Source organism: Amblyomma americanum, chromosome 3 (genome assembly GCF_052857255.1).
Source record: "Amblyomma americanum isolate KBUSLIRL-KWMA chromosome 3, ASM5285725v1, whole genome shotgun sequence".
NCBI lineage: Eukaryota > Metazoa > Arthropoda > Arachnida > Ixodida > Ixodidae > Amblyomma > Amblyomma americanum.
The window spans coordinates 150,409,097-150,434,175 of NC_135499.1; the positions used below are offsets into that span (position 1 = coordinate 150,409,097).

Below are 25,079 nucleotides of genomic sequence, written 5' to 3' on the forward strand. Positions count from 1 at the left end.
GCGCTATCCGCTATCGCGAGCGTTTTCTCTTGGTTCGTTTATCTGGCTGCGCTCTCTTTCCCCCTCCTCCATCCGTGTTTTTTTTTTCTTATTTTGCTTGGCGGCTGAGCACCGAGTGGCGGTCGTTGCGCGCCTGTCCCGTCCCTTGCGCGTCTTTCGGGACGCAATTACTGCGGCATCTTCTCCGTCTCTATGTTGCTGCATCTGCCTTCTTCTTTTTCCCCCGAAAAAGTCGGGGGAGGGTTCTTTCAACTACGTGCGCGCTTTGTCGGCGTGCCTCTTGTGAGGTCCCCTCACGAGCGGGCACATTCTGTCGTTGGCCCCGTTCGATGCGCCTTCCTTGACGTCGCGTTGGATGCTGTATTTTTTCTTCTTTAGGAGGCCCACCCTGGAAATTTTCTTGTTCTCTGGAAAACCCTCGCACAGTGGCCGTTGCACATAATTTGCGATTTGACACGCGCGCATGTCCACAACACTGAAGCGGCTGGGAAGACCGCGCGTGACGAAAGAGTTTACGCGTGCTGTCATTGTTCTTTTCTTCCAGACTGTGTCAGACGAAGAGTGCAAAGTTATAAAGCGAAGTTTTATTCCCTCGCAGCTCACGTTGTGGCGGTGCGCTGCGGTTTCGTCGTTTGCACTCGTTCCGCTTGTTGACGACGGCTGCGCGAAGCCGTGTTTAATAGAGTGGAAAAGAACGATTGTCAGTGACAGATGACGCCTCATTCAGTATCGTCACTGTGGTTAGCGAGACAAACAGCCTTTGTCAGTCGCGACCGTTGCCTCGATGTCGCCCTCTTCTGACGTGCCCTTTTCGCAGCGGGAGTGCACGGTGCAATGATGCGCAACCCCTTTATGCCGAACCGTCTCGAGCCGGTGCGTCTGTGAGGTGCTGCCACCTGCTTGCACTAGGCGCTAATTTCGAGTTTCGCCGGCGTACACCTGTTGGAATGTTAAGGCTTTTTTAATAATGAGCAGCATAAGGTGCTGTCTCTATCAAAATTATTCGGCGAGATGGTTGCATCCAGTGGTAGGATAGCTGTACAGCTGCTGAATATGCTTGCAGCAGCACATACCCACACATGGAATAAGATTATGGGATGTGTATGTTGCATGTAGCTGTGATGCCATCTTTATTTATGCACCCACTTTTCAGTCTCTGCCTGCATAAGTTGAGCACCCACAAGTGTGTCCGTAACATAAGATTTAATTATGGCTGTGAGATTGGAATTAAATTGCAGCATTCCTTGAAAGTGACCATGGAGAAAGGAGAAACATATTGGTTGTAAACAAGCTTGGAAGCCACACTATATTATTCTTTGCAGTATTTTGGGCGACGGGTAGGGTTTCGGAATATGTGCTGCTGTAATAACAGTGCTTTACTGCTTGTTTAGGCAATCAGACTCCTCGTAAGGAGTGCTGTTCGCACACAATTCATTTAGCACTGCTTATAACTAGTTTGAAAGTGGATTGTGCATTTGGGGGGGGGGGGGGGGGGGGCTGTGGTTAGTTTCCACTTTCTGTTATACTTTCTACCTCCCTGTGCTTTGATGCAAAAATTAGAACATTACGTCACTAAAGTGAATTTTATCATTGTTGTGCGTTGCAGAAAAATGTATGTAATACACTGTGCGATCACTTAGCCACACTGCAGAGCTTTATCGGAAGTGGAGCAAAGTCCTGGTGATATATTTGGTGCTCCTATGAACGACTTGTGTGGCGCAGTGACTGGTCATGTAATCGTCATATCAGCCTCACCAGTCAGCAATCTCAGCAGTGCGCCATAACAGCATTGTTCCTTGATGTGACAACGTGCTAATGGAACCTAACATTAGAAATGCGATGCATGTATCACATTCTTCAGGTAACACTCCTTCATACAAAATAAAAAAAGCTTTCCACTAGAGTCACTATTGTCTGACATATATTTAGGGGTTCATATAACTAACAATCTTGCATGGCATTCGCGCACTAATTAATTACATTACTAATGGAGATAATCAAATGTTAGGTTATGGAGGATGTAAGTCTCTTGCACTCCATCATCCCCGAATTCCCTCTATACAAGGTGCTAACAATGCCAAATCTTAAATACACTATTGCTGTCTGGGATCCATACCACATATCACTAATTCATAAACTAGGTAGTTCAGAACAATGCAATTTATTTTGTTCTATCAACAAGCCACCAGTGTTACTTCAATGCAAGCTTAAAAGGATATGAATATAAATCTGAAAATGATAAGAAAGCACCACATTTTCATTCGTAAGATGTGATTACTCAAGTGTGTAGTAATGATTGCAATTATTTTTGAGCAGATGGCTGTATTTTTTATGTTTCGTGAGTGGCCGCTGGGCTGCACTCAGCGTACTCCTGGCTACGAGCTGGTGGACATGATGTCAAGCCTACCCTCAGCCGAGCCGTTGGCAAGCTGGCTAGCAGTGTGCAGTTGGGGGTTCCCCATCTCTCGCTGTGCTTAAGAGTGTTTATGCTAAACCCTGCATGAATGCGTGGTGACAGAAAAAAATTTGCATTAGGTGCGGTATCATACGTTGAAGCCAGATATGTGATTTCTGCAGGCCATGCAAAGCGTTGAAGGCTAACTCTTTCCGAGAATAAGACAGCGCTGGTTCCTCTTGCAGGTATAAGATGGCGCTACCGATACCATCTCTGAAAATGCTGCTTTTCTTGTTCGCTGCCACTGCAGACGGTGGAGATATTGGATTAATTCTGAACCTTACGAGTAGTCACCCAAAGTATACAACCATGAGATGCAGGCAGAAAACCTTTTAAGCATGGTAAGCATGGGCATGAGGAAGCTGAATGTAATGGATTGTACAACAAAGCAAAAACATGGTCCGTGCTAGCGATATCTTGCGACGGGTAGGGTCGATGTCACATCTGGTATTGTCGGAGGTTTCACAAGCGGCTGCAAGGTGCGGAAGTTTGAAAAATATTCATTGCAATAATTACTTTCCGCTCATTTCTGTTTCAAAAGAATGTTGCTTTGGTCACTCTCAGTGCCCCAGCTATCCTTTTGGCCAAAAATTTCAGTGGCAAATTTTTGTTCCCTACCCCTTTAACTAAACATTCTGTACCTTAGTACACAGAGAAAAGTTTCCGAACTTTACCTCTTTCATAAAGCCTTCCACCATTCCTTACTCAGTCATGAGTTCATTTTGTCGTTCATGTTTCATCTCGATGTGATCATACTTACTAAGTTGCTTTGCCTCAATGCAACATGAACTCATTTCGCTTTTTTTGTACCATATATCTCACTTGAATAGAATGGCCTTATTGCTTCAAGTACAGCCATCAAAAAAAAGTATTGACTTGTTTTTTTACTCCCAAAAATGAGTCATTTTGGTTGCCTAACTGCTTCAATTATCACTGTGCATCATTGAACATGTATTCATGTATACTTTTGTATATGTTAACCCTGTTCCCCCCTGTAATGCTTCGGTCCCGAGTGTAATTGCAAAAATGTAGAGTAGGTAAGCCCTTGTAAACAAATTGAGGCAGAGGCAGTTTCTGTCCTAGTAAATATCGCCTGAAAGTTCCAAATTAGTGCTTCTGTAATGATGCCGTGGATGATGGGACCAATTGTGGCAAGAGTCTGAAAAATATAAATGGCCTTTATAGGCAATTTTGGTACGACAAACTGCTTGAAGTGAAGTGAATGTAGTGAAGAGGCCCCAAGCGTGATTTTTTGCAAGCAAATGGATGACAAATGAAATCTACATTATTGTTCTGAAAAGCCTGCCAAAGTGCACCAACATTTCTGCGTCCAGCTTAAAGAAGTGCAATAAATGGACATTACTGTGGCTCTGAAAGGCCTGCTGAAGTGTGCCAATGTTTGTGCATCTGGTTTAAAAGAAAAACACATTCCCCATGTACCTTTCATATCCTCTCATCTGGAACTGTAAACTTCCAGAGTGCTGCTTGATGGTACATGTACAGTGGCTTAAAAAAAATTACATTCTCTGTGAAGATCTATATTTACAAGAGTAGATACTAGGCCATGTTGGTGCATACTGAACACAAAACATGTAATGTGTAGATGAGGACAGAAAAAGGGCACACACACAATGACTTCTTTCTGTCATTATCTTCTTTGCACTGCACATTTTAAGTTCAGATTTGTATTGTTTAGCAAGCAGCTCTGCAGTAGTATTGATTGAGATGGAACACATAAACGACTGCTCTTGGGCCCCGATAATATAATTTCATGCCACATACATTGTAAAGGTGTACTGTTTACGTGGCAGGTGCAGTTTGTTAAGCATTCACAGCCCCACTCACTCCTTCTACTGCGTACTTGAATTGTGATAGCCTGCACTTTCACAAGCTCAGGAAAATACAACTCACTTGTGCATTGGAAAGGCAAAGTGAGAAATTAAATTTTTGTTTAGTTCAAAATGGCATAATTATGGTTTTGTTCAGAGTGAAACATTAAGCTCAAAGTGTGGGTTCAGGCTTCCCATTATCAGCACGACTGCATAGGAGAGGCACTTTGCATTTATGCTAGGGCATTTTCACTGCCTTAGGTATTTTTTTGTGCAACTTGCAGAATGGTGGAGCCAGGTTTACTTTCTTATTGATCACTCGAAAGCATTGTTCAACTTAAGCATATTTTGAACTTCACCGCTATGTGTAAAGGTAACTTATAAGAAGTAAACTAAGAATTGGTGCTATCTCAGTGCAACTTAGCATTTCATAAGCTGTGTTATGCTTACTAACTCTGTTACCTTTATGTTGGCATTGATTTTTTTGGACATGATGACATTGTCTTGTAAAAGTCACCATTCTGACTGGTTTTGACCCTAACCTGCAGAAAAGTGCATTGATTCCTGGATGTTACTATTCCACTGAATTGGTTCACCAGCTTCTCTGAATTTTCCTTTTTTCTTCCTTGAAAATTGTACTAGCAAACAGGTAACTGGAAAATGGCTACAGGCAGGATAGTATGGCATTATGCCTCATTATATACATATAAAAAAACATACTTTTTCTTGCAGAAACTAATTATGCTGCATCTTTTCCCTGAAATTTAAATCCTGGCCTCGTTTATATTACTCACAGGGCAGCGTAAAATTCATTGTGCTGTTGAATATTTTTTGCTGTATGAGGGCGCCAAATTCTTGGGGACTGGTTGCAGTTGATGAAACTTGTTTACAAAGGTGACAACTCCCACTGCATGGTACAGCATCTGCAGCAGGCATAAAATTTTGTTTACGCCCTAGCACTATCCTTTTTGTCTATTGTTAGTCATAGTACGCATCAGGAGTGCTTTTAATCTCTGGGATTGTGACACTGCCATGGTGCAAAAACGACCCAGTGCAGATGTTGTGCTGCTGAGCACGAGTTTGTGTATTCGAACCCAGCTGAGGAGGCCATGCTTAAATGAAGGCAAATTGCAATAACCCTGATTAAGATTTAGGTGTAAATGTAAGAGCTCAAAGTGATAATTCTTAGCCCTTCGCTACAGCATGCCTTGTTACTCACAGTGTCAGTTTGGCACACATAAACCCAATAATGTTTCTCCTGTATTCCAGCATTATCCAGCCGGCATTGTAGCTGTAGCATAAGGAAGTGTATGCTTGCACATACAAAGCTTGAAATGCACCTCTACTCCCTTATGTGAACCTTGGGTATGATATTCACTAGCATTTTTTTAAAGTTGGACGTGTGGTTTTTTGAGCATTGAGCTTTATTACATCTGCTCCTGAAGAAGACTTTTTGTGCTTTGTACAAGATAGAGCATTGCAACTGTCCCTGTGTCTTTAATCTGTCACTTTCTGTTAGACACAACTTACAGCATCTTGAATGGCATATTTTTCGAAGTTCAGGTAAATTGATATAATAGTGTTGTATCAGGAGTGCTGGCTATTGTAGCATAATCAGTACTGGTTATACTTTCCAGGAGACAAAAAAAGTTGGAAAAGCTGGCACATATTTTAATATTGCGCATTCACAACTTATTGGTGTCATTTACAGACATATCCTATAAAGCTTCCACTCAACACAGCAAACACTGTACATTGAAACACACAAAATTTTTTACACAAGACTGTACATATAAACAAACATTTTTTACAAAGGACTGTGATCAGCATACTCTTGCTTGATGAATAAGGTGTTTTTATAAATATCCCCACAATTCAGTGGCAGTTCAATGGCATGTCACAAATATTGTTAAGCACGAGATTGCATGTCACATTTGAGTCACTGTCATTTTAGCACACGCGTGTTCCCATCACGTTCTGCACCAAGGCCCTTCACATTGTGTCACATTAGCATGTGCTGGCATTCTTGAGGCACGTAACAAGTTCCTTGACTCCCAGAAGGCTCAGCACATTGCACACAAGAACCACGCCTTCCACACAAGCACCACAATGAGTCGCACTAGGGCCCCGAGCTCAGTGCACAGTTTGAGATAGATGTGAGAGTGCTGGATGAGTACTTCTTGGAGAGGGTTGGCTTAACTGTCCGTTTGCCACAGCAGCTGAGGCGTTGGCGCAGCTGGGCGAGAGTCTTGCGCTTGAAGACAAAGATGAAGAACAGGTAGATCCCGTGCATGGAGTTCAGCATGCCTGCCAGGCCGTACAGCCTGTAGTAGCCCGTGATCCACGGGATGAACTCGAACACCCAGATGATGCCCATGACGACTGAGAGCTTCACGTACAGGTAGAACCTGCAATGGTGCAGTCAAGAGGTGTGAGCCCCACATTGTCACAATATGATGTCAGCTTTCAAAGTGCCACAGTTCTCAAGTGATTTGTAATGAGAACAGCGAGGCCTCCTTTTTCCTAGTAGATTGTTTGTTGGCATACTTGTTAAATGGCTAGCTTATCATATTGCTATATGTGAAAGGGATTTACTCCAACATTTAGTATTGCAAGTCTTTGGTGAAAGCACCAAATTTTGTAAGTGGACATTTTTGTTGCGAGTTTTTGGTACTCATTTAAAAAGGGGTTGTCATCCTACACCTATATAGCCATTGCTGTTTCATCTGCTGGTCTTTACCTTAAGCTGTCATCTTAACATATTTCTAGAGGATTGGAAGATTAAGGAGGAGAAAGAGGAGGTTGCTAGCGACAGGTAGTTTATCTGGTGTATATTTTTCGAGAAGTCAGATCAGCTACAGCACAAGCCACTTGTGCCGCCGCGGTGGCTGAGTGGTTATGGTGCTCGGCTGCCGGCCCGAAAGACGTGGGTTCGATCTCGGCCGCGGCGGTCGAATTTTGATGGAGGCGAAATTCTAGAGGCCCGTGTACTGTGCGATGTCAGTGCACGTTAAAGAACACCAGGTGGTCGAAATTTCCGGAGCCCTTCACTACGGTGTGTCTCATAGCATGAGTCGCTTTGGGACGTTAAACCCCCATAAACCATAAACAAGCCACTTCTGTTGAATTTTTATTCTGTGTTTTCATCTACCGTTACGCTGCTCAAAGAATTGCGTGAAGATGTTTTTGTATTGTTACTACTAGAGAATGTGAAAATTCAATCTGAGGATGACAGTTGTTTGTAGCAGTATTTGAAAGCTCTTGGTGGCTTTTTGCGCATTCAAATGGCAGAAACTCACATTGACAGGCACCTTTTGTAGGCCACACCCCACAAAGCACAGACCACAGAATACTGCATTCCAGCAAAAATAAGTTGGTTATTTTCATTTGGATGCAGTCCATTATTAACGCCATTTTCCAGCATTGTACGAAATTGCGTCTTCACTAAAAAAATTAAATGCCAGGAAAGCCTGGTGGCCTCAAAGGCATCATCAGAATGCTCTCTGCGGACTGATATTCCAGCAGCACTGCTGCCCGAGGTCTTGGCAGCAGTTGACGTAACGTTGCGCCATTCACGGCCAAGGCATTTGCAATTCAAAATTCAAAAACGCCTGGGACGTGAATGAAGGCCACCCTTCCCGTCGCAAGTATTCACAGGTTTGGGGATACTCACATCTTCTTGTGCTGCTTGGCCTGGAGGGTGACCCTCTGGAGGGTCTTTGCCCGGTAGAGCGCCCACGCGGTCATTCCGAAGATGACCACGTTGCAGAGCAGGATTATCCCCACGGGCAGGTTGAAGTAGAGCGCGTAGGCCAGCTGCCCGCTGAGCCAGCAGCGCACCTCGCCGAAGCGCGGCCGGTACGCCTCCGGCACCAGCTCGGTGAAGTGCAGCACGAAGGCCGGCGCCGACACGGCCGCCGTGGCGGTCCACGCGTACACCGCGTACTGCCAGTAGTGGTCCTCGCGCAGGCGCGGGTTCGCGAGCGGCCGCAGCGTGACGATGGCCTGCCACACGTCGAACGCCATCACGTTGGTCCAGAAGAAGACGGCCAGGAAGCTGGTGTGCTGCACCACGGCCACGGCGAGGCACAGCCGCCGCGGCAGCAGCGCGCGCAGCGTGAAGTCCACGATGAGCCCCACGTAGAGCACGATGAAGCAGCCCGACAGGGAGAGCAGGTTCTTGCCGTGCGTGTTTCGCAGCTCGGGCAGCACGCAGTAGGCGGCGCAGATGAGCGCCAGGAACATGAGCGACACGGCCATGGCCACGGACAGGTACGGGTACAGGGCGCTCAGGCCGTGGTCGTAGTAGGACGCGGCGCGGCTGGCGTTGCTCACGCGCACCGCGTCGTCGTCGGCGCCCGGCCCGATGGCCGTGGAGTTGCCGAGCAGCGTGAGCCACGTGTGGTTGTTCTGCAGCAGCTGCAGCACGGGGTTGCGCGCCAGGTAGGCGTTGAGCGGCCCTCCGCCCGTGGGCTGCTCGGCGCTGGGCAGCGAGACGCGCGCGGCGCGCAGCAGGCTGCGGGCCTCGGGCGTGGCGTTCTGGAAGCGTCGCTGCACCCAGTTGAGGTAGATGCTGTCCAAGAACATGCTGATGGCCATGCGCCCTTCGGCCACATTCGGCCGACGCAGGGCTGTCGCGGGCCCCCGCGCCTGCGCACAAGGGAGAGGACTCGTCAAGCGCTGTGCATGCACGCAAGGCACCTCTTCGCGTAACCACAGACAGGGAGAGATTCGCAAAGCCCAGGCGGCTCAGCTGTGTGAGGGCTCTTTGAGATCAAGCGCTTTCCTAATGAAAAGAGCAAAGAGTTGAGAATCATCGCTCACTGTTTTGCTCGTCTCCGCGGCGCTTCGTTCACCGGCTTGCTACACTCTTAATCGGCCACGTATGTCTAAGAACAGAGGGGCGGCGGAACGTCGACTCCGAGGTAGTCCGTCACATCTATCCGGAGCTGAAGTCAAGTGGTGCATGGCCGTCACAGAGGCGCTCCGCTTCTGCACCGCCGCGGTCTCCCTCGGGCGAGTTTTATATTGAGACGCGTGACGACGACGCTTCCGCTGAAAGCGTAACTGGATGAGCCGACGGCCGCGCGGCCTCGAAATCTTATAAATAAACCCCGAGTCCTCAAAGACGCCTCGGCGGTGGACCGCACGTGCGTGCATGCGTGTGGGCGCCAACCTCGCGTTTGTGATTTAGATCGCTGCCGCTTCCCTCCGCGTGCGGCTTCTCAAAAACGAAAAAAAAGGCAGAGACAATAATAATAATAATAATAATAATAATAATAATAGGTTTTCGGTGGAAAGGAAATGGCGCAGTATCTGTCTCATATATCGTTGGACACCTGAACCGCGCCGTAAGGGAAGGGATAAAGGAGGGAGTGAAACAAGAAGGGAAGAAGGAGGTGCCGTAGTGGAGGGCTCCGGAATAATTTTGGAGGGCTCCGGAATAATTTCGACCACCTGGGGATCTTTAACGTGCACTGACATCGCACAGCACACGGGCGCCTTAGCGTTTTTCCTCCATAAAAACGCAGCCGCCGCGGTCGGGTAGAGACAACAAATTGATATCGGCGTTTCATGCTCGGCCCCGCCGCGGTGGCTCAGTGGTTAGGGCGCTCGACTACTGATCCGGAGTTCCCGGGTTCGAACCCGACCGCGGCGGCTGCGTTTTTATGGAGGAAAAACGCTAAGGCGCCCGTGTGCTGTGCGATGTCGGTGCACGTTAAAGATCCCCAGGTGGTCGAAATCATTCCGGAGGCCTCCACTACGGCACCTCTTCTTCCTTTCTTCTTTCACTCCCTCCTTTATCCCTTCCCTTACGGCGCGGTTCAGGTGTCCAACGATATATGAGACAGATACTGCGCCATTTCCTTTCCCCCAAAACCAATTATTATTATTATTATTATTTCATGCTCGCTGTAATACGCCCTCCATCGCGGGCGGCTGCCTGGAGGAATGGGCTGTGGTTCACTCGTCTTGCGGCAGCCTCAGCGGATCGCGCAGTTACGATTAGGGGCCGATGGCAGGGGCCAATGCTGCAGGTTGACCGCCACGGACTGTGGGCGCCTTCAGCGGGCAGTTCAAGGGCGTCTTCCGCGAAGAGGCTAAGCGCGGCGGAGGTCGATGACGAAGGCGCACACACGGCGGCAGGTCGGTCCTCGCTATATACGTACTGCGGGCGGGGCGTACGTAGTTGTGTAACCTGCGGCCTGCCTTGTGATATTTGTGTACTTTCTCCGCAATCGCGCGTCGACTGCTCAAAAGGAAGCCCTCCACGACCGCCGGTGCTTAAGCAGTGAAAGAAATAACAGTGGGCAACGTCCGCCGTGTGGCGCCCTTCTTAATGATACGCGGCGCGGGTGCAGTGAAGGTGCCTGGCGTGAGGCCCTCGACAAGGCTTCTCGCTGCGACGACCTGACGCGTCCCGTAATTGGCCCTGGGGCAACCCGGGAGGTATAGTGTCGAGACGACGACAGCGGGGCCTCTGCACCTTTAAATATAACCCTTTGCAAAAGCCAGCGGCGGAGTCTGCGTATAGCGCTGTCCGCAACGTCGTTCGCGGAGCTGACTCGCCCCGTCAGTCGTCACCCGCTGTCTTCTGTGCTCCTCTTGGATCGAGAAGCGGCGACGCATTAAGTTGTCTTCTTCCACGGCTGGGCGCAAGGACAGGTTGGTTTCGGATTGTGGGTTCGGCACCCGTGCAAGTAGCCATGGCGCAGACGTATACCCTCGGTTTTACTCAAAGACGTCCTCGCCCAAGTCCCGGCGGGGTCTTGAAATTACGGCAGCAAGCGCATTGAATTGCATGGCGCGTCTGTGTCACCGACTCTCCGGAGCCATATGGGACGGGGCTTCCCGCTGTCCGTTTCCTCATTCTGCGCGCGGCGGGGGTCTGCAGTCTCGTGTGCAGCCGGAGGGTGATCCGTATTTAGGTGTGTAAGCCACGTTGAACGACTGGGGCGTCGAATTCGGCTGAGGCGTGCTCTGAATTCAGCTTTCGCACAACACTCGAGGCGGTGCGCCAGAGTCCACCTCCTGTTCTCGGGCGGCGAACGTGCCGCCAAGGTGGCGCTCCGGTCGCACGGTTGGCCGTATCAGGAACTCGGCCGCCGTCTTCGTTCGCGTTGCAAAGCCCGAGATTCGCCCGCAAATATGCCGAGACGCCGAATTCATTACTGCGCTCCGCGCATCCGCTTGCATGTACTCTGTGTACTTACACAGTGCGCGTACGCGAGCGCCGGAATGTGCTCAAAACTATCCGATGTCCCCCCTTCCTCCTTCGTCCCGCAGGACAGACTTTGCGTGTACATAGCTCCACGAGTAATTCGTTGCGCGAGGACGCGGAGCTGCAGGCCCGTGTGTTTTTGCTGTCGGCCTCGCTCGATTCTGTGCACTTGGTGCGCCGAGGGGAAATTGTTTTGCGGTCATTCGGCCGTGAGCGAAGAGAGTCGCGATCCGACGCTGCCGACTGCGTCCGCCGCCGCGCTTGAGGGCCCATCGCCGTTCGATCTCGCATTGCGTCCGGCGCTGCTGTCGTCGATGCAAATCACTGTCCCCCCCACGGCCGCTGCTGGCAGCTGTGCAAGCGCAGCCGACCGTTTCCGGAGGCGATTTCGCCGCATGCTCTGCTGTGTTGCGTGCGCGTTTGCCACGCGAAGACGACGGCGCGACGCTTATACGTCGGCTTCATCGGCATGCCCGCGGAATGCATTCGCCGCGCGTGCGGATTTGTCGCTCGCGAAGTCTGTTGGAAGGGGGGGCCGGTCGGTAGCAGTGGAGCGTGGTACTTCATTCGATATTGATGAGCGACTTGCGTCAAGCCTGTCGGTGCGAGATGTACACTGGGAGTTTTGCTCGCACGTGTGCGCCGTTCGTGCGTATGTGTACCGATCGCGGAATGCGTGCGCACTGGTTGGTTGGACGGTGCACTCGCGGTCGAGCGCGTGTTGCTGCGGGGACTGCGGAGCCGCCGCGCAGGCCGAGCCTATAGCTTGTCGAGCTGCGCGGTGTCAGTGATGCGTGCTCGTTTAACAGAAAGGCCCCGAAGCAATTTTTTGTTTGGCTTGTTACCATCATTGGTGACTTCTGTTGCGTCTCTGGGGTAGTAATGTGCCGCCACACTTGGGTCGGGTTTGCTTGAACTACGAGAGGAGTTGGCATAAATAAAATAATAAATGAATATGTTTTGAGGGAATGAAAGGCGCAGTACCTGTCTCACACCACAGCCGCGCGGTGAAGGGAGGTAAAGGAGAGAGTGAAAGAAAAGAGAAAGAGGTGCCGCAGTTGAGGACTGCAGAGTAATTTCGACCATCTGGGGATTTTTAACGCTGACATCGCACATCTCACAGGCGCCTTGTGCGTGACAAGTGGCGCTTCGGCGCCTCCTGTTTGAAATGGCTTCGTCGTGTATAATACATCACCTCGATGAACGGCTGCGCCTCGGCCGCAGCTGTTGCCGCATCCGCAAGATGCGGATGTCCGGATCGAGCCTCGGCGACTCCTGCGCATGTATACGGTGCCTGTGCCCTATGCGTCGTGAATATGCGGCCTTCCTTCACTGTCTTCCCGGCTGGGTTGACTTCTGGAGAGCCGCTCCCTGTTGCTGGCGTTCGAGCGACGGACGCATGCGACCAGGCGGTTGTTTAGGGTAAATAGGACGGTTGAGGACCTGTCCGCGAACGGTGAGTATGCGGTGCACGTTGTAGTGCACTTGAAAGGGGTGTTCTCGCGCCTCTGCTGTTCGAGTAGCACTCAATACTCTCGTGGGAAACGCTTCCCGAAGCGGCCGTTGGAAGGAGTCCATGGGAACGTGTGTGACGCAAGCCGTAAATGGCTCGCCCAGCGTGTACGCAAGATATGCTATTACGGAAGCCGACCAACCGATGGCGTCACCAAATGTCTCCGCGCTCGCCCGTGCTATTGTGCCTCGAGCAGGTGGTGGTGGTCGCGGGGGCCTTACGGCGCTCGTGTCACTGGCCTCTGTAAAACGGTGTTGACGCTTCGCTGAAATGCCAAGGCAGAGACTTGGATGGCTGCACTACTGGCCCAGATAGCCGTTCTCGCGCATGCAGTGTTGGCCCGCGTTGCGGTCACATTTTCCCGCAATGCATACGTATACAACTCGTAGCATGAGGAGCCTTGGCGATGTCTGTGCAACTCTTGGGCGCCATTTGTTCTGGGCCACCCGTCGTTGAGCCGTTCGTGTGTCTTTATGGCCGTGCCCGTGGGCAGCCTATCACACACCACCATACGCCCCTCCCGTGCCTGCCCCATTGTGTGCGGAGCGCGCTTTCAAGCGTCGTCATTGTCGTTTCCTCGTTGGTGTCCACACGCGAGGGACGTGGCCACGCAGGCGCGTGAGGCAGCTGTGGAAAATTACGGCCTACGAAAAAAAAAAAACAAATACCGTGCAACCTTCCTCTCTTTCTCGTCCGCTCTTCTTCTGCCCACGGAGACCGCGAGGTGTTGCCTTTCGCGGACATGATGGCGCCGACGTGAGCGGGTTGGGCAGCTCGCCGCTTGCACATACGGTGCACTGTCGGGGGGCGCAAGTTATGCTACTGCACCTTTCTGACCCGGGCGCCCCGGCAGATCTTCGCCGGCTTATTGCGGGAACGTGTCCGCGTTTCGTAACGAAGATGGGTTGCTTTTGTCGTCGTCACGTTGCGTAATGCTCTGTACTGGGCAGCGCTTTGTCAGCAGTGTTAGAAGCAGCCTTACATCTTGATGCGTGGTCGTTCCATATCCATCGTGGTCGTTTCCAGCTCCCTCTGGCGAGCAGTGAGGAGAAGCTTCCGCCCGGTCTGCTTTTTGCCTGTTGTGCAGATTGCTGTCGCTTTGAACTTCGGATGGATATGAGCGTAGTGATGACGTGACACGGAATACCAGTCTAGGAACAACAGCGCTAAATGGCGTGTTACCAGACGAAGGAAAGCGCATGGCAAAACGCTTGACTCGCCTCACGTCGTGGACAGGAGCTCCCTTCTTGGTGCTTGATTTTGAGTGACCAAACTTCCGTCGTACGGACGAGGTCCCTTTCTTAGACCCCGCACTACTACCTTCTACTATAAGCTACAACTCAAGGATAGAGCGGATTTTTCCTTACGAAGCACCCCTTCTAGCCAGTGGCGTCGGTGTGTTGTCATGAGCCTGCTGGCCTGACAGTGCTGGGAGTGGCTGATGAAAGGGGATAGTCCCTTCCCTTCGTTGTCAGGGATAGCCCCCCCCCCCCCCCCCCTTCCTGCATTGTCACGCTAGCAGGTTCATGAAATTCGGCCGACGCCATTGGCTGGAAGGGGATTCTTTGTAGGGGAAAAACCGATTTCTTCTTGAGTTGTATCCGACTTCTATACAGCACCGCTATACGCCTTCGGACAAGTCCAGCTAGAATGCCGCTACCGGTACTGGGTCGTGGTTACTCCCCAAGCGTCTTGACTCGCCTTGGTATTGCGTGCCTTTCCTCTACGCTTGTTCACCTCGGTGGTTGGAAGTGCAGGCCCGGGCTGAAGTCGTCATTCGACTTGCTCGTCCTTCTCAAACTCGAAAGCCGGGTCGCGCTGAGTGACAGCGGTCATCATTAGTGTCCCGTTCCGTGCGGACCGAATCGCTTGCCAAGTCGCTAGCGCAGTGTCGGCGAAGCTGCGAACCGAGTGACGCCCCCTGACAGCGGAAGACTGCTCTCGCAACTCTTAGTTGGAAACGGCTCTGAAGGACGCTTTCCGCGTGCTGTGGTTTTGGCTTTGTGCGTGCGCGCCCTCTCGTCGAGGGCTCTTGCATCGAAATGTTCGCACGCGGTGGCATTATGCAACCCGTTCTGAAAATAACTGGTCTCTCGAGCTACTCCCAGAAAGCTAGAAAAGGTATATACAAACTCAAGAACAAAGCGGCTTTGGGAGGAGGCTATTCCTGACCGTGAAAGGTGGGGGACCATCCCCTTTCGTCGGCCACTCCCTGCATCGTCGCGCTAGCAGGTTCATGAGAAACGGCCGACGCCATTGGCTGGAAGGGGGTCCTTTGACGGGACAAAGCCGCCTCGTTCTTGAGTTGTGTCCGGCTACGGCAACAATTTCTTCATGCTACCCTTTGCTTACTCGAAGACATCCGGCGGCGCGCACAGTCCGTTCAGCGCATCCTGCCAGCATCGGCCGGCGTAGCGATGGTTCGTTATCTGCCCGATATGGCGGATGGGTGGCGCCTGGCATATGCGCTCTGTCTCCCTCGTCGCAGTGAGCTGGCCGGTTGGGAGGATGCGGGACATGTTGTCGAGGTGCTGACTCAGTTATTTTTCGCCCGAGCCGATGCGGAAGGAAGCTCTCGCGCTAATAATGCAGGGGCGGGAAAGGCCGCGGCGCCGAACGAGGAAAGGCCACGAGCCTTGGACGCGTATACGGCCTCCGCAGCGTCGAGTCATCCGCGGACAATGCGTGCATAGCGCAACGCGATCTCGCAGCTCTCGCCCGAGGATCGTCCGAGGGACGTATGTACGACTCCTTCGAGCCTCGCCGTCTTCCGTGAGCTGTGTGTATGGCTTCCTGAAAGTGCCAGCCATGTTCCTTCGAATGAAGCGGCGAATGCCCCTCAAAGGATGCCATCCAGCCAGTGGCGTCGATCAACCGATTGTCATGACGTCGTGGTTAACACCCTACCCGCCGCGGTGGCTCAGTGGTTAGGGCGCTCGACTACTGATCCGGAGTTCCCGGGTTCGAACCCGACCGCGGCGGCTGCGTTTTTATGGAGGAAAAACGCTAAGGCGCCCGTGTGCTGTGCGATGTCAGTGCACGTTAAAGATCCCCAGGTGGTCGAAATTATTCCGGAGCCCTCCACTACGGCACCTATCTCTTCCTTTCTTCTTTCACTCCCTTCTTTATCCCTTCCCTTAGGCGCGGTTCAGGTGTCCAACGATATATGAGACAGGTACTGCGCCAGTTCCTTCCCCCCCCCCCCAAAAACCAATTATATATTATATAACACCCTCGGACCTGCTATCGGGACATTGCAGGGGTTGGCACATGAAAGGGGACTAATCACGGCTTAATCAGATTAACCGCGGCGTCGAGAAAATCGGTCGGCGTTACCTTACAAAAGAATTCTTTGGACAGCCTATAGATTGTCCATAGAATTTTGTCTATAAAGTGTATACTTTCTGTAGGGAAATCCTATAGACTACTCTATAAACCATACAAACCTTTTAAACAGTGTATAGATTTTTGGCCATACACCTTTAGTGTACTTTTGTCTGTAGACTATGAATAGACAAAAGGAAATATCTACAGGAAGGCAATAAGAAGTCTATTAGCAGCCTGTATACCATTGTTGTATGGGAGGGCCTCGTTTGAGGAGCATCTGCCGCTTCGATCTTGAGTTGTATCCGACTGTGTAGTGGGTCACGGGATCTGAGCGGGATGACACGAGCGAACCGCTGTGCGCCTCTCGTCGTCGTGTTCGATTTGTCTCGACTGGCCTTCGATAAGGAAGTGCCTCGGCCTCGTTTGGCCGCGAACGCAGCCATCTGCGTTTCCCCGTGCGGTCTGGAGCGTAACGCCAAGGTGTCAGGTAGTGCGTACGTGCGGCGTGTTGAAAGAAACTCTCTTTAAGCGCCGCCTTTTCTCCTCGCGATCCTGGTTCGTACCGCGCATTCCTGCGACTAGTGCATGACCAGATGCAACTTGCGATGTGCACGGATGTCGTGCGTGGACGTATAGCAAGGCTTTTTTTTTTTTTTTTGCCAAGCTGGCTTTTCTTGCGCAACGTTTTCCCTCATCACGGAACGCTATCGTACTTTTAAACGCGCGTAGCGCTTATTTGCACGGTAAAGCACTTGAAGGAAAGGCAGCGGCCTCTGAATGACGATCATCCGTGGTTCTGTCCAAGTTTAATTTTATGGCAGTAAACAGTCTGCACATCTTAATGACATGACACATAATATAATTAACCCATCTAGATATGCGTATGGTTGTGACAATCGCTCGTACCTGTCGGCTATAGCTTCCAAGTTGGTCGTGGCACTGTTGCGGCATTGCGGTCGGCAAATGTGAATGGTCTGAAGCCAAGCCCCTGCCGACGTCCTGCTGCGCGGTGAGGGCAGTGGGCCAGAAGTAACGGGGAAATGCTGGTGTCGCTTTTTCTTCCTCCAACGACCAAAACAGCTGACGTAAGGTCTTTTTTTTTTCTTTCTTGCCGCCGTCTTGCTAGCACGCGTTGCCGTTTAAAGAAAAACGAACGCTTTCGCATAGACCCTTGTTTACTTCCATCTCGGTGGCTTTGTGTTCTGAAAGTTGGAGAGCTCATTGGGTGGAAAGCGCGGTTGCAACGATCTGATAAAGGCGTGTTTTTCTTTTTTTTAGCGAAGCGAGAAAGGAGCGCGTGTATGACAGCGAGGCTGGCGGAGTTTTGTCAGCGGAACTGGTTTTCGGGCATCAGGTGACTCGGCACAAACGCTGTCGTTTTGGCTATCCTCGCAGCTTATGGCATTGCGGATTTCGCTCGGTCCATTCATACGAGGTCAGTCTGCCCTCACTCGCCGCAGTCTCCGGCATAGTCGTGTGTGCGCAGTCGCTGCGTTTGAACTTATCGGGCTGCCTGGACGCACAAGACACGGAGGAGGACGGGGCACAGACTCTGCGAAGCGCATTCTCGCTTACGTCCGTCCCTGTCTTGTGTGCTCGACCAGCGCTCAAGGACCAGAGGAGGATGGCACTGCGCCCCTCACTCCCGCACTGTAAGAAGCTGCTGGCATGCTGGGCCGGAAGCCAGTGTAGCTTCCATTGCAGCGCGCAAGTTATACAATGGCACCCGACGGCGCTGTATCCCGGAACGGCGCAGTGCGAGGACATGCCGAGCGAAAGCGCACCGGTAAAGCCGCGCGTGCAGCATCCCAGCGCGGGCGCAGGCTGGCTCACCTGTAGGAGGCGGAGGAGGACTGCGTAGCGGTCGTTATATTCCAAAGGCGCACAAAAGCCGACGTCGCGACGGCTCCGAGGTCGATGAGACAGCGACTGAGCGGCACAGCGTGTGTATCTACAACAACCCGCGCACTACGACATGCTGTCTGTCCTCATCGGGAACGTCGTCGCCGCACACGGTTACGTCGGTGTGGTCACTGTCTGTGGCGTGCGCTGGTTCTGTCGTGAGTCCGCGGAAGAACTGGGGAGCGGTCAGCCTTGGTCGCCGGTGGTGCGGTTCTCGCTCGCGCTGTGGTGGCCGCGTTGTCCGTCCGCCGCCCGCGGCGTAGACTAGTCGACTGGCTGAGGTGCTTCCCGGCCGGATGGCGGCGGCGGCCCCTCTCCCCCACTGCTCTCGCCTCTTCCAAGGACGCGCCCTCACGTGGCCCGTCGAGCATCAGCCTCGGCTGCTGCCTGCCGCCTCACTTTCTTCTTTCGCTCTGGAACTGCCAGGTCGGGGGTGTGCGTCCGTCCCTGCACGGGCGCTGGACCGGGCGCTTCGGCGGACGCGGAAGGAGTGTTCGGGCCGTAACACCGTGATTTTTGTGCGTATTTTCTCGCCGTGGGTTCGACCTCGTCAACGCGGGCTTATCCGATGTCGGACTTGGGGGTTTTGTGGAGCATATGTGGATGTCGAAACCCGGATATAAGTTTCGGAACATATTACGGACAGCTTCTTCGGTGGTGGCAGTGTTCCCCTCCGGTCGCGTCTCGTGCTGCGCGGGGAACACTGGGATTAGGGTGTTCTCGCCCTCTTGGTAGTTTTCGGGCTCCGGAGGAACTTTTCAAGGGCGGTCATTTAGAAGGGTGCAAACCCCATTGCCTGAAATCTTGGACTGGTTTTTTTAGCGTTGCAACCTCGTTCGTGGAAGGGTCTTCCGTAGCGCTGTGGCACGGCTCAGTGCAGAGCGGACAAGACAGCACTGCGTCTATACCAACAAGCCCAGCTTGAAGTTTCTGCTGGGAAACCACGTATTTGATTTTTTTCCCTTTCTTCTTTTTTTTTTCTCATTCTTTCTTTGGTACGGTACTGAGTTGATCTTGGACCATTTCGTGGGCGTCGACTCCTCTCTAAGGCATTTCAAGCGCAACGATTAGTGCCAGTTTGAATTCCTCCCGTCGCGCCATTTCATGCATCATTCATCGGACCGTCGGTGATCCGCTTATCCGTTTCCACTCCCGCCACGGGCAGCCGTTTTGATCCGGCGGCCAGTGTGTCTCTCGACTGTATGCAGACTTCTTCGTTCGGATCTCGGGGCTTTACTTACTGAGCAGGACGGGGGTTCGTTTAACGTACGTTTCTTGCATTTAAACTACGGCGTCGGTATGCATGTCTCCGTCGAAGGAAATAATACAGCGCTTAGCCCGTATACGGAAGGGGTTGTTTTCTGCGTCAAGAATTTACGAAATACCGCTGCTTTTTTTCTTCCTCCCTCACTCTTTCTTGTGCTGCGCGATATCAGTGCACATTAAGTAACCCCACGCCTAAATTAATTCTCTCTGCCTCCTCTCGCCCATTCTCTCACCCCTTCCACCGTGACGCGGTTCGGATGTCGACCGCGAGTAAGGTGGGAGGGGAGTTTTAGCTAGGCGCCACCGCGTACCGCTACCCTGTACCGACAGTCGCCAACAGCGCATTCGCATATATTGCCCTAGAACGTGGCCCTTGGGGCTGTCCGCGCATGCGCTGTTGGCGACTGTCGGTACACGGTGGCGCTATGCTAAAGCGGTTCGTTCTTTTTTCTCTTTTTGCGCAAATGTGGCCTTCGACATAAGAGAGTCATATGCAGGCCTGTGTCGGCTATAAATGCCAACAAGGCCCGGCGTTGGGGTGGTCGGCTGGGGTGGTAACCCTGTCCGCCGAGGCGTCGCTTGCGTGCCGCCCGAAGTACAGGGCAAGTTAGCAAGAAGTGAGCTAACGTCGCCTCTGTTGGGGCAGGGGGGCAGAAGGGTCCGGTCAGAAGAGGATAACGGCACAACACAGCGAATACCTCACGAGGACACAGAAAGGGAAGACGAGCGACAGCGCCGACTAACGAGTGATGTTTTCTTGTTGTTCTTCTGACACTTCAAGCATCAGCAAGCATCAAAAGCAACAAGTAGAACAGATCCTGATAGACAGACATCGAAACCAGATATCACGTGGGAGAAAGATGATCACCCAGCTCCTGATAAGAAACGGAGCTCCTTATCCAGAAGGGGTGCGGAAAGGGAGGCTGCTGACACAGCGCTCTTTTAGCCTCGCGTTGTTTTCGGCCTCAGTGATGTCTCGCGTGGTTGTGTCACCGCACCTGCGCAGCACGCTCGGGGTTGCTCAGCTCAGGTGCGCATTTAGTCTCGGCAGGGAATTAAGGAAGGACTTATACTATGCCATCCCTCATGACGACTTGATCAATTGCACCAAGGACTGTATAGACCGGCACGGAGCTGTAAAATTGCAGAACGCGAGTAGCATCTCAACTGCCGGCTTCGTCGAGCTGCTGTCCACCTATTTAAGATCGACCTTCGCGAAATGGAACGGTTTGCTTTTCAGCCAGAAAGATGGTATTTGCATAGGTTCGTCCATTGCACCTGTGCTCTGTGATATATATATATATATATATATATATATATATATATATATATATATATATATATATATATATATATATATATATATATATATATATATATATATATATATATATATATATATATATATATATATATACTTAGCCATGCAAGACAGTCAGGGCTTTATACAGGTCCTTTCAGTGCAGCAATGTGAAGCAGATCTTTAGTTTTGCCGACGATTATCTTGTGTCACTAGGATGCGAACATGCGCCCCCCCCCCCCCCACCCCCCCCCCACACCTTCCGAAGCTTCCATTGTTAGTGATTTTTAAACCATCGTGAGCCCTTTGATTGTCACGCACGAACTGCCAACTAATGATTTCGTACGGTTTTTAGAACCAGGACTATATTTTAACCACAACCATGTGTGCTAGGCCTTTAAGCATCGTGCCGACAAACCTTTTTTACCTTTTGATTCAGCACACTCGAAGTTGGTTAAGCGCAGCATCATTAATTCATGCTTCAACAATGCAGTAAAAAAAATATCCCGCAACCACAGACTGGAAGATATATTTTTTTTTTACCAGACGCGGCGACTAGCGCAGGCTGGATACCCGCTGACGCTCTTATCCCCAGTGGCTGAGGCTTTTTTAAGGACAAAAGAGTCAAGGGTGAGAAGGTCGCGTAATTCCCTACGCACACGCTTGATTTCACACAGCTTGAGAAAGCAAGGAGGAAGAGCTGGAATAGACGCTCTTTTTTTCGGCTCCGGATCGCTTGTCAAGTCTGTGCAAGCGCGTAAATGAAATGGGTCGAAGACACGTCGGTTGCACCATAAACCATCGCGAGCGGTTTGTTTCTTGTGCTGAAGGCGTCGTGTATTCGATTCTGTGGCCATGCATACGTAGGCCAAACCGGCAGATGCCTTCATAAAAGATTATCACATAACTACAACGTGGAACAATGGATTTCAGGCCGTCTGGGTGTTCATTGCCGTGATTGTAAATGCACACCTGAGTCGAGCAATACGAGCGTGCAGCGCAGGTGCGGTGAGAAAAACACGCGAGAAATCATTGAGGCCGAAAACATCGCGAGCCTAAAAGCGCTGTGTCAGCAGCGCTTCCACGCATAGCCCTTCTGGATAGAGAGTCGCGTTTCTTGCCAGGAGCTGGGTGGTCTCCTGCGTGATATCTGGTTCCGATATCTGTCTATCAGAGTTTGTGCTTGTTGTTTTTGATGCTTGCGCTATATTTACCGAAGTGCCAGAGCAACAAAACATCAGTTGCACCGACAAAGATCCCCGGGTGGTCGAAACTATACTGGAGACCTCCACTACGGCTCCTTTTCCTTCATTCAATCCCTCCTTTATCCCTTCCCTTACGGCGCGATTCCGGTGTCCACCGAGATATGTGACAGTTACTGCGTCGTTGCCTTTCCTCAAAGACCAGTTTTTAATTTTAGTCAGCGCCTTGTCTCGTCTTCCCTTTCGGTGCCCTTGTGAAGTGTGCGCTCATTTGCGTCGTGGTGAACAACCAACTAGCTCGAGATGTGCGTTGCTAACATAGCGCTGGAAATGCGTTTGGGAATTGTCGCTCAGCACCGCGGGAGTCCGTCGAGTCCGAATGCCATTCCAAGTTTAGAGTGCCATTCGACTCAGGTGCATTCGAGCGTACCCGTATAGAACGGGGACGGGATGCTTATGCGAACGGGGACGGGATGCTTATGCGCCACTAAACCCAACACAAGCACTGGGCTCTGAAAGCTCCTATTGTTCCTCGCGATCGCTGACACCTGTGGCTATTCGTTCACAAGTAATACGGGTTGTTGACGTCATCGGATTCCGCCGGTGGACAGACCGTCAGGCAATTTGCGGTGCAGGCATGAAAAAAAAAAAAAACCTGGGGGGACACTTAACGCATTTTAAGAATGGGATGCGATATCATTAGAGGTCCTCATTGTTGCTACTTTGGTATTTCTGTGTCATCTTTCCTCTGTCCTTATTTTGTTTTAATTGGAAAGAAGAAAGTGGGAATTCTCTTCAAGCAGAAGTAGAAGCTGGGCATTCTTCGCTAGCCTAAGCAAAGAACTGGTTCTAACCGGATTTTCCCGCCATTTTTTCTGGCTAGCTTATTTCCCTTCTCTTGTTTGCTCTTCCTTCTGTTTCTTGTTTCATTTTCTTCTGTTTTGTTCTTTCTTTCGTGGACAGGTTGTGATGACGTCACCAGGTAACGGGACCTCTCTTTTTCGGTCAATAATTTAGTTCCCACCTGCCACGGTGGGAATTAAAAAAGGTCACGTGACCTCTCTCGACCAGTTAGCGAATTTCGTGACACGGCGTCATTTTTGCGGAGTCGGGACACTAATGCTGTCGCATTAATAACGTAGGCCATATGTATTTCGCATCGGCCTCGCATGCAGGAGGTGCGGGGTTCGAACACCAGTGCCGCCGGGTACCCACCGGGGATACAATGGGTACAAGCTTACCCCTGCCTGGTGCTCGGGTGAAATGCTTGTGAAATGGGTCTTCGGCCCCACCTTTAGTAGAAGAAACAATGTTGTGCCGTGGCGCTCTTTGGCCACAGACGCCCTTGCGTCTAAAAGAAAAATCTATCATCATCATCATCAGCATCGTATATATTTCGCTCATCTGGTATGCGCTGATAGGGCGGGCAAACACACTCGCGTGTTCGCGCTGACCGGCCTGTTTGCTTTGTTGTTTGCCGTGTGCTCATGACGACCTCTCGACAAGTGGCTGTGATAATCAAAATCCCAAGGTCGGTGCGCGCGCCGCCCAGCGCAATCACCGAGTTCCAGGAAACAGAGCGGGGGCCGCCGGAGAGTGGGAAAGCCAACAAAACGTAGCGCGAAGGAGAAAATGGAAACGCGGGGAGAAAAAGCGGCGCTTGTACGTCGTTTTAGGCACGGCGTGCACACTTCACGACGCAGTGGAAAGCGGGCGCATGTATTTTTATATCTTTTTTTTTGTCAAATCCATCGTCACGCCGCGCACAGAAGCCACCCGGGGTCCGGGAGCAGCAAAAGACGGTGCCCTTCGCACTCGTCTCGAGATGAGAGAGCGTAGCACCGCGGGTATACCGAGAAAGCGAGGTGTCGGTTCCTCGAGTGTACTGTTCGGAGGTTACCGGCAAACAGAGCCGGTAGACAGAACTGGAGGGGTAATTGAAAGAGGGGGGGATCACATTGTGTTTGTGATTCTCTTTCAGCGCTATTGTTGTTGCGGTGATGAGGGAGAGATGCTGGTCACTTGGCTCGGCCAATTTGTTGACATGCCTGACTGCAGCTTGGTCGTTGACGGAGGGGGCAACGAGATTGGTAGGTGGAGGTCCGCTGTTAGTGATCGCCGGGAAACTGTTGCATGCGGAGGACGAAGTTCTTGGGAAAGGCTGAAAAAATGCTGGTTGATCTCGTCTTTCTGCAAAAACTCTTTGGCTGTGTGGGGTGGCGGGTCGTCTTCCTCGCAAGTCACTTGGTCAGTAGAAATGAACTGGCGATGACGGAAATAATTGTGTGTGTGTGCGCGCGTGTGTGTGCGTGTGCGTGCGTGCGTGGGGGTGACATAAAAGGAGGCAGCGTATTTTGTTTGCTTCTTTAACTCAATGGAAGGAAAGGCATATGCTTGTGGAAGCTTCAGTTTTGAAACGCGAGTCGGAAACTGATGTAGCGGTAACGTATTGTAAAACGAACATTGACCCGCCGCGGTGGGCTCAGTGGTTAGGGCGCTCGACTACTGATCCGGAGTTCCCGGGTTCGGACCCGACCGCGGCGGCCGCGGTTTCGATGGAGGCGAAATGCAAAGGCGCCGTGTGCTGTGCGATGTCAGTGCACGTTAAAGATCCCCAGGTGGTCGAAATTATTCCGGAGCCCTCCACTACGGCACCTCTTCTTCCTTTCTTCTTTCTCTCCCTCCTTTGTCCCTTCCCTTACGGCGCGGTTCAGGTGTCCAACGATATATGACACAGATACTGCGCCATTTCCTTTCCCCCCAAACCTATTATTATTATTATTATTATTATTATTATTATTATTATTATTATTATTATTATTATTATTATTATTATTATTATTATTATTAAAACGAACATTGAATGGCGTCCGCGTGCGCTACCTCTTTGCTTCCTGTCAGTTTCGTTTTCCGCAACGAACTGCCGGAGGTGTTCTCGTTTGTTTCTTTTTCTTTTTTTAACCGTCGTACGTCTTGGCATAGCCTCCTTGGCTATGGTCTTGGCTATCCGCCGCTGCGGCCACGCTTCGATGAAGGCGGAATCCAATGGCGCCCGTGTGCTGT

General features: G+C 51.2%; 2 protein-coding genes across 16 annotated transcripts in view; one reads left to right on the top strand and one right to left on the bottom strand.

Moving 5' to 3' along the window:
• LOC144125168 (uncharacterized) overlaps positions 1–25,079 on the top strand; it is a 264,663-nt gene that overhangs the window by 730 nt on the left and 238,854 nt on the right. The gene's annotated exons all lie outside the window — the stretch shown is intronic.
• The window catches only part of LOC144125172 (G-protein coupled receptor Mth2-like), a 63,168-nt gene continuing 44,356 nt past the window's right edge, over positions 6,268–25,079 (bottom strand). Inside the window, exons 1-3 of one of the 2 annotated variants that reach the window (XM_077658324.1) lie at positions 18,180–18,314; positions 7,958–8,934; positions 6,268–6,692 (exon numbers count right to left, since the gene is read on the bottom strand). In XM_077658324.1, coding sequence (XP_077514450.1) covers positions 6,404–6,692; positions 7,958–8,883 — 1,215 coding nt within the window. In that variant the 5' untranslated portion in view covers positions 8,884–8,934; positions 18,180–18,314 and the 3' untranslated portion in view covers positions 6,268–6,403. Of the gene's footprint in view, positions 6,693–7,957; positions 8,935–18,179; positions 18,315–25,079 lie in introns of those variants that run through there. The other variant, XM_077658325.1, reaches the window with a different exon arrangement.